The 10105-nt window shown below is 30.2% G+C and overlaps 1 protein-coding gene across 4 annotated transcripts in view; it reads right to left on the bottom strand.

Moving 5' to 3' along the window:
• LOC117177347 (protein couch potato) overlaps positions 1 to 10105 on the bottom strand; it is a 152664-nt gene that overhangs the window by 57565 nt on the left and 84994 nt on the right. For all 4 annotated transcript variants that reach the window (XM_033367972.1, XM_033367970.1, XM_033367973.1 and 1 more), the window contains 2 exons: positions 4931 to 4984; positions 1114 to 1176 (listed from right to left, as the gene is read on the bottom strand). In XM_033367972.1, coding sequence (XP_033223863.1) covers positions 1114 to 1176; positions 4931 to 4984 — 117 coding nt within the window. The remainder of the gene's footprint in view (positions 1 to 1113; positions 1177 to 4930; positions 4985 to 10105) is intronic.

Consider the following 10105-nt stretch of genomic DNA (forward strand, 5'->3'; position numbering starts at 1 on the left):
TATCTACTGCAGTTTTGATTTAGGGTTTCATTGTAAGCCTTTTCCATTAAACATAAGCATTTTTTGCAAAATATATATTTAATAAACATTAATGAATGACAGAAAAAAATTCTTGAGGTAAAAAGAAATCTTCAATTTATGTCCGAGTAGCCAGATTTTTTCAGTAAATATAGACAATGCCTACAATTTGGGTTTAACTTAATTCAAGTTCAATAATAATGGTTTACTTATCTACAATTCTAAGCTAGTCATAATTAAATAATTTCTTTTTGCAAGACATTTATTTCCTCAAAAAATGCTTAGGGCACCTTTTAATTGGCATTTAATACGGAATTCAAAAAATGATTTCTAAACAAACACCTACTGAAAGCTCTAGAACTCTAGACTTTTACGAACGAAAATAGTTGTTTATGTGGCAGGCTGAAGATGAAGCTGCAGGTTAGCCACAGACAAGCCAACTCCTCCTTTAATATGTAAACATCACTCCAGTCAAAGATTTCAAAGATTTTCAGAAAAAAAAAACATCAGCAATTTATCATAATTTATCAGTAATTTATGGTATTTTATCACTTCGTCGTGGGTTCTTGACCTTTAAGTTGTTATTATAATTGTTAAATTTTTCAATTGGTTATGGTGAAGCTTCCATGTGAATTTCCAACGAATAATAAAATAACGAAGCCAACAAATGGAGATGAATTTCGAAATAGGCAGAGTAAAATATAGACAGTAGAATATTGACAAATCCCTTTCATCGATGAACCTATAGGGGATTGGTACGTAAAGGTACGGATATAGGTTTATTTATATTATACAGAGTTCTACGGTTCTCCCAGATTTGAATATGAGCGATAGTTTGCAAAAGAAAACTAAAAGAGGAAAACTATATAGCATTAACCCGTGCCAGCTAGTAGGAAAGTTAGAGTGGATTATCATGTATTGGTAGGCTGCAGAAGAGAAAAGAGAAAGATATAGGTCTGAAAAAATAAAGAGAGAAAAGAGATGGGAAGATAAAGAAAGAAAGAGAGAGCTCGCGTGTCCTTCTAATTCCGAAGCTCAACACGACTTTGCGTTCTCGGTTTACTCGCTGTTTTATTTCGCGAAACGGGGTATTACCTGCAGGTCTTGTTTCGCAGCCTCCGCACCTGCCCTCGTGTGAAAAGTCACGAAGCCCACCGGCTGAAATTCCAAAAATAAAACAGACATTAGATACACTATTTTATATCATTATATTTTATTGCATATTTCCCAGTAGCCAAGTTGCTTTGATAAACATCCGTTTTTATAGATATTAGCAAGCTTTTGCCAATTTTAGATATAAAGGAGAGTCTGGAAGTGGCGGCCACTGAAGCCTTTTTATTGATAAGAGGATGGCCGCTGTAATCAAGGAAAAAAAATCCCGGCCATTTTCCTGTCCGCAAAAATTTGTTACAGTCATCAAAATTAAAAAGCTCGAACTCTTATAGCACTAGTTATAACAATTTCTGTTACACCAAATCCGCATTTAGGATAATTTTCACATTTTTTAATAGAAGAATTACATACTGTTATTTTCAATGTAAAAAAATGAATTTGGGTTCCCACCTGTCGTCTCATATTAATACCACTCGAAACTGTTTTTTCGGGGTCTTATTTGATACCTGAAATTAGCCCTGAAATAATAATCACATAGCCTAATATTTATTTATACAAATCTCCATTTGTCATAATTCCGACTTTATTTAATTACAATATGTAACATGAACTTCATTTATCTCACAGGTCCCCACAGTACATACGCCCTAAAATAATAGCTCGAAATTCAAAATCAGCCAATTATAATTTTGTATTTGAATTTATCCGTGAATACTAATATTTGGCAGGAGCGACGGCACCGTAAGTGCCAGGCCTTTAAGTAGTAGTAACTGGTAACAATCACTCATTACTCTGTTATATAAGATTGCGTTAATCAAAAAGGAGTGCATTATGAAAGTGGTAAGCATAGGATTTAATGAAATTATATGAACATGAAATCTTGCAATTGGAATTGTAATCTATACTTACCACTTTTATAGCTACTTTGATTACCGCAATTCTATGTAAATTATATTTTAAAACTTTTACACACTCATTTTACTCAACAGCTCGAAAAGCTTTTGTCTGTTGAAAAAGAAAACAAACTCGCATAACCTGATAAACATACTTTATTTTCTAAAGTTGCCTTACTCGCACTTTTCCATGCTTGCGAGGAGGAAAATTCGCGCTTGCGCTGTCAGTGAAGAATGATTGCTATTAACAGGCCTGGCTGTACGGTGGCGTTGCTCCTGTCAGATATAAAAAAGTTTACCATAGCAGTTCGATCTCTTTATTATTCCTTCGTGAAAAGGAATTATGACAATATCGATTAGTGTAAATGAATGTTAAACTATGTGGTTATTCAGAAGATAATTCGTGAAAATATATGAGGAAATGAGGATGTGCAAATGAAGAAATTACCAAAAAAATGTCAAATACAAATTTTTAAAAAACATCAATGAGATTAAATAAAAATTAGGATAAATAAATATTATGATGAATAGAAATTTTAAAATATGACAATTATGCCGAATGAGGATTCGGAAAAATATAAATTATGATAAATTAATGCCGTTAAACTGCCAAATTTTAAATACAAAATTTTCTAAATCTTTTTTTTTAATTCTAAAATTTTGCTAAGAATAATTTAGTTTCAAATTGTGAAGTTTCTGATATTTAATTTATAGTTTATAATTAAATTAAAGAGTCCAACATTTATAAATATTTTTTAAAAAGGTATTTTTTTAGTTAATTTTTTAAAAATAGATTGTCTTAAAAATGGAATGTTTTAGACTGAAAAACTACTTCGATAGGATTTGAAATTGAATAACAGCTTTTAATTATAAATATATTGATTTGAAATTATTTTAAAACTGAAAATAGTCCATGAAGTTTCAATCGGACGTTTACATTTTGTTTGGCTACTTAGGCTTTCGGATTGAAACAGTTTAATTTTTAACGTTAAAATCAGTAAATTTATTTATTTAGAACAAGTTCAGAATTGTCTTGTAAAATAAATTATTGTTCAATTTCTGATACTCGAACTACAGTTAATTTTTTTAAAGCATTAATCAATTCATAATTAAAGTTCAATATCTTAAAACGTAATTTTCTAATAAATTTTAAATTTCAAGTGCGTTTAGTTTTCAACTGTTTAAAAAGGATACGATCAGTTTCAATTATTTTAAATCTAATAAACTCCCTATCTGAGAGTCAATCGCCAATGGCAAAAGATCTAATATATTTTACTGATTTCAGTCACAATTGAGTAAATTTATAAGAATTCAATAGGATTAAATGAAATGCCTAAGAATTTAAGGCGATTTAAAAAAACTTCGAGGTCAATTTTAAATTTTGAGTCTATTTAATTCGGAAATCTGAGAGAATTCAGAAGAATTCACGTGAATACAGAAGAATTCAAGTGAAAGCAGAGAAATTCACGTTAATACAGAAGAATTCAAGTGCGAACACAGAAGAATTCAAGTCAATTCAAAAGAATACAAGTAAATTCTGAAGAATTCAAGTGCATTCTAAAAAGTCCCAATGAATTCTAAACAATTTATGTGCATTCGAAAGATTTCAAGTGAAATTAAAAGGAATTTAGCGAGTGATAAAAAAATCAAAAGGATTACAAAAAATTAATTTTTTAAAAAGAATTCAGAAAAAAATAAGACTTTAGGGTGAATTTAGAAGGCTTAATAAGAATTCTAGAGAATTGGATTCAATTTATACGAAATTAAGATACATTAAAAATAATTCAAGTAAATAGAACCAAATTTTTAAAATACAATAAATTTCATCGAGTTCAGATAAATGGGAGTGAATCGAATTAGTAAATAAAAATTTGATGAAATCCATAGGAATTCAAGGTGAATTAAAAATTTTACAGGGCGAATTGATAAAATTAAACATCCAAAAAAGATCCATTGAATTCAGTGAATTTCAAACAAATTTAAAAAATTCAGGGTGTGTTGAAAGGAACTCAAAGGAATTTAAAAAATTCCAGAAAATTAAATAATCTGATGTATTTTGTAGTTTTTCACGCATTTGATAATAAGGTTGGTCCATATTTTACAAAATATTTTAGAACAGTATTGAAAGACAATAATGTTGATTTATCGTCATAGCAAATACAGTTTATTTAAAATCATGAGTGGCCAGGACTATTCGACTCTCCCCTATGAGTTGTGCATTTTTGAAACATATTACGTCAAACATGTTTGAACTATTCTTCTAAGTCCGTAAGCATTCCTTTTATGAACTTTTACTTTTGAGAATAAATTAAAAATGAATTTTAGTACATCAAATTTTTAAATTTCGTTTTTGATTTTTAACATTTTCCAAGCGATTGTAATGCACTAGAGAATATTAAAAGAGATTTTAACCTATATTATCTACTTTGCAAGATAGAAAATTAATTCGAGTTATGAAAGTTTTAACAGAACCTTCCTAATATTTTTCAAAAACAGAATCATTTTACAAGAACTTTATCAGGCTTATTTAAAAGTTCATAAAAAAGAATTCTCCATTATTCTGGAAATTTGATGACGCAGAAAAACAGGTCGCGAAATGTTCCACATTGATTCGCAGTTCTGTACCTAATGGTACCAGCGACCGCGGAGCCACAAATAAAAATCATATTTAAAAAAAGTTCGACACTATGAACTTTCCACTCAAACCAAAAACTTCTTGAAGTTCTTGTTGAAATTCGACAATGCTTTCAGGAAAACTCTAATTCATCAATTTCAGATTAAATACCATTAAATTTCGACTAAAGATTTAGGTAAACTCTTATCAAGATCTTATCTTGATCATTGAATTATGAGGAACAATTAGTGCAATACCCTAAATAGTTAATAGTAGAGAAGAAACCACTTACCGACGCCGTCTTGCCATTTTTATTTGTTACTTTTAAAAGTGAACCCTCGTAACCCTGGAACAATAAATAATTATTTAATTAATAACAATTAATAATATGTAATGATTTTCGCATTCACTTATACACTTTGTACACATATTCCATTTTTATTGTTTTTTAAATTGTCCTATTTTCTTCTTGTCAAATTTCGCAACCTTCTGATTCCAATTTTTTAAATTTCAAATTAAGCAAGTTTAATGCCTTTCGACTTTATTCGAAATTTTGTACTTTTTTTAAAACTTAACCTAATCTAAAATTGCTTGATTTGGAACGTTTTTAATTCAAAATCAATTTTTACATTCTCTGTAATGTAATCATTCAGATTTTCGATCTCTATTTTTTAACGGATCTTTACGTTTTAGCACTCACAGAAACCGAAAATCATACAGTTTTATCGGTGTCTGTCTATCTGCATGTCTGTATGTCGGTCTGTATGTTTGTATGTATGGTTACCTGAATGTTGTAGCCACGCTAACTTTTGAAGGATTTGTCCATTCAAGTCAGCCTTTGATACACTTCTTAAGGTTACCAAAATGAAGGCGAAGTTCGTTAAGCAGATATTTCCAACCAAAATAAAAAAATTTTGAGCATTTTTAAAATTTGAAGAAAAAAATTTGTATTTAAAATTGTTTGTCAAAGTTTCTTATAGATGGGCTATTAGAAAATTTCATTTAAATTCATCACTACCCGTGTGGAAATAGTCCGGGTTAGCCCTAATACAAGGTTTCTGATCGGGGACTGGCTCTGAACGGGCGAATCTTATGATCGAATGCTCAGACGGTAGCTGGCCGGGCGCTAATTGGCAATAATAACATTGTTAAACTTTGTTTATAACTTAATTACTTTTTCTGATTTCATTAAGAAATGGATGTGTATACATATCTCGAATCGTGATAAATGTATAGTAAACATTTTCACATAGAGATTATAATAAAACTATAAATTAATGACGGCAAAAAACATACAGATATTAAATTTATAATTGTTTGAACTTTTGTAAACGATTAATAATAAATTTTAAATAATATAATATTTAATATACAATATAAAAAGCAAATGACAAAAGCCTCGAAACGACGAGTTTTTTGCGTGATTTTGAAATTACCTTATGCAAATTTCAAAATTTCTGAATAATATATGATTTAAATTTGTTTAAGAGAAAAATTATAAGTTCCATCTTTATGAAAAATTGCAAATATTCAGAAAAAAATGTACATTTTGTATCAATCTTAAACGTTGTAAAATAGTATAAAACATTTTCTGTCATTGCAAAAAGTTGTCAAGTAATCTACAACCGGAAAAAACAAAATATCCCCCGAAGAAAAATTGTGATCGATTTAAATTATTTATTTAAAAAGTATTTTATTGGAATGGAAGCTTCTAATGTGTCTCCTAAGGGTTTACATTTTTCTTACACCTTCTCTATTCCTTTAGACACCCTCCACACACTTACTTGGTGGTGGAAGGGGGACCTACAGTTTAAGGTGGGTTGCGAACCACCAAGAGCAACAGCCTTAAGTACTTAGAGAAAACACCTTTTTCTCTAGAGGTACCGGTCCCACGACTCTCCGGAGATGAGCAACTCCCTTGCTAGGCTAGTGTTCACCGTTTGTGTATTTTATATTTACATAACGTTGCATAATAATAAATAATTAGAAAAAGAGAACTTAAAATTTGGTACTTTAACTTTTCTGAACTGTACCTTATGAGGATGGCTTTTTCAACGAGTTTCAACTTGTGGGTTTAGCGCAGTGGTTAGTACTCCCGACTGCTAGGCGTTAGATTTAGGTATAGGTATGTATGTTCGGTACCCCGTAGCGTTAGAAATTTTATTTGTAATATAATGTTTAAAAATGTAATATATGTATTTACTCTAATCGGGACTATTAATATTTAAAGTCAAAATATTCGAAATCATGCAATATTTATTTTTTAAATACTTTTTTGTCTCTCAACGACTACGTGAAAATAGTTAATGTTGTCTGTGTGCTGGGCGTGTGGAATTTCATTATTAATATGTTCCAATTCTTATGTAAAAAAATCAAATTGATCCTCTATTTCAGTGACAGATGCTCTTCATGCAATTGAAACCCGAATTATTTGAATCCAGTAAAGCGCCAATTGATTCCGTCCGGGCCACGGTCCGGCTCCATGGCCGGACGCTAGCCAGCGCAGCGTGACGATGCTGGCCGGATTTCGGCCAGGAACCCCGGCCACAGCTCGAATTCAAGTCGGGCTCCCCGGCCAGTTCCCGACTTAAAGCCGGGCTCTCCAGCCGTAGAATGGCCAGTCCCTGACTTAAATTTCCACCCGAGTAGATGTCAAATATATTTAGAAACTATGTCAGTTAAATTTTTCGATTAGACAAAAATTCAAAAGGTTTGGATTGTAAATTATCCTAATAACATTTCTAAATTCGATAAAGCTTCAAAAAGTTATATGCTTTTCAACGTTTTGAAAATTTTCTAAAAAAGGAAAAAAAAATTTATTAGGTTAAAAAATATCAATCCAAATTTCTACTAGATGTAAAATATATGTTTTTCGAAACTATCATCATGAAATTTTTTAATTAGACAAAAGTTCCAAAAGTTGGATAATTTTCAAAAATATGCAATTGTGATTTTTTAAGAGATCCATAGGTTTAAAAAGTTATTTTTAGTAGATTTTAAAGATTTACAAATTATCTTGAAGTTTTTCAAGTGGGCACGAATTATCGAGCACGAAACGCGAGTTTCGTAATGAGAATGTAATCGTCAAAGCCGTAGGTGCTTTGAGAACCTTCTTTAAAATCAAATCGAAAAAAATTCAGTTATAATTTATGGCTGTAATTCCTCAGAAGTTTAAACCACAGTTTTCGATTTGAGTGATAGTATTTACAATATTTGAAAACATTTAGTGACAGTGTACGCATTAAACATACGAAAACGAGCGGGAAGCGTGAGAGTGTACCCGCGCGCCCTAAGCGCGCTCAATCTTGGCGCGAAGCGCCGCGCGCGCGGGGGGCAATGAGAATATGCCCGCCCAGCGGGCATATTTTTTTTAAATCTCAAACGCTTTCAATTCAGAAGTATTATTCTTGCTTCAAGAACTGCCAGTTCAAGTATGTTCTTCGTTAGCTTAAAATCCCGTTAAATACAGATTTTTTAGATTCTAAACGAGAAAGGAATCGAATTAGAGTCCAAATTACTTGAAATCCAAGCTAAACAGGATCATAATTCAGGGGAAATTCATTTAATTACAGTATCAACTTAACTTTTAATGAGTCACGTACCAGCGCGCAAATTCATTTATTAAGTTATAATACAGCTTTCATTCGCATGTGAATATTCATTATAATTATTACAGTTAATTAGTATGTCTAACACCTAAATAAATTACCAACATCATAATAATTTCCATAATATAATATTATGAGAAGACAACCCACAATTTCCTTTTCTCAATAAGTAACTCCACATATAACTTCTTTCAACAAATTAATTTAAAGTTATTTGAAAGTGAATAAATTATAGGTTGATAGAAAACAAGCATGTGCACTACGGGCACCATTATTTTTGTAATAGGCCATTTTTAATGAATATATAAACATAAATTAATATATTCATATATTTTTAAATTCAAAATAAAGTAGGAATTATTCTAATTTCAAATAAAATGTGAAATAACTAACACAACCTATTATTATTACAAAATTGTAAACATTCTTTAAAATCTAATATTTTTTCATTAAAAATAATAGCATGTTTACGTAAACAACGATAACTTAACAAAAAATTGTTAAAGATTGTAAAAATTCTTTTAAATCTAATGTTTTTTATTCTAAATAACCGTATTCCAGTGGAAACCGTCACTTTGACCTAAAATTGTTGTAAAATATTTTTATCTATAAAATCCAATGATTTCCTACTAAAAGCACCGATTTTCAGTACAAAATTTGGTGAATTTCCACAAACGAAAATTTCGAGAAATTTTAAGTTTTCTTCAAAGCTTTATGATTTAATATTGAAATTCTTTTATAAAAATACTAATTACCAGTGAAAAACACTAACATAAAACATGTATAATAATTAAAATTATTTATTAGATAATTTAATAATTTTAATCTAACCACAAAAGAGTATTAAAAAGGCTAAATGTTTCTCAATTTACATTTTTCTTATTAAAAGGGATTATTTGTACATTTAATTTACAAAATTTCAAATTTAAGATATAAAACAACTTCAACTTTTCAACAACAATGATAGCAAGAATTTCGAAGCATATCATTACAACTTTTTACATTCTCATCATTTATGATTGAGAAAGTATTAGAATTGTCGGAAATTTGGCATCGCACTTTTTCAACGGATCTCCACGTTTCGAGACCCCCTGAATCCGAAAATCAGGTTTTCACGATGGCGTCTGTCTGTCTGTCCGTCCGTCCGTAAACACGATAACTCTCGAAAAAATGAACGAATCAAATCCATCTTTGGCACACTTTTTCTAGGTCCTAAAAGAAAGGACGAGTTCGTTAACCAGCCATTTTTGATAAAAATTCAAAAAGTGAGCGCATTTTGAAAATTTTTGAGACCACTTTTTTTCTGAATTTGAAAATTCCATGTACGGATATTTATAGTATTGAAAAGAACAAACAATTTATCCTTCTGACTTTTTTAGATAAAAAGAACATTCTTAGAGTTATAGCGTTTTCAAAATTTTTGTAATCAACCGAAAATCAAAATTTGAAGCCGAAAAACGCGCGATATGAAAAAAAGTCAAGAGAAGAAAAAATTCATATTTTGATTGCACAAAAAATAATGGAAAATAAAAAATTCCATTTTGTGGACAAACTATGTCGGATACAAAAAAAGATGAATTAACAAAAATGGTTATCACAAAAAAGATCTACAATTTCGTTAAGAATCACTTTTTGATAGGACGCGTACTTTTTGTTTTATTCGTGAAAAATAACGTTGAAAAAAGTAAAATAAAAAAATGTGTGGAAAAACGGCAAAAATTACGAGAAAAAAATCCAACAAAACCTGTTTACAAATTTCTGTCGGAAACCGAGCGCGCAGCGCGAGTGTCACGATGAGAATGTGTACCTCAAAGCCTACAGAGCTTTGAGAAACTTAATCTTTGACTATACTTAATTAA

This window comes from Belonocnema kinseyi, chromosome 7 (assembly GCF_010883055.1).
Source record: "Belonocnema kinseyi isolate 2016_QV_RU_SX_M_011 chromosome 7, B_treatae_v1, whole genome shotgun sequence".
Classification (NCBI taxonomy): Eukaryota; Metazoa; Arthropoda; class Insecta; order Hymenoptera; family Cynipidae; genus Belonocnema; species Belonocnema kinseyi.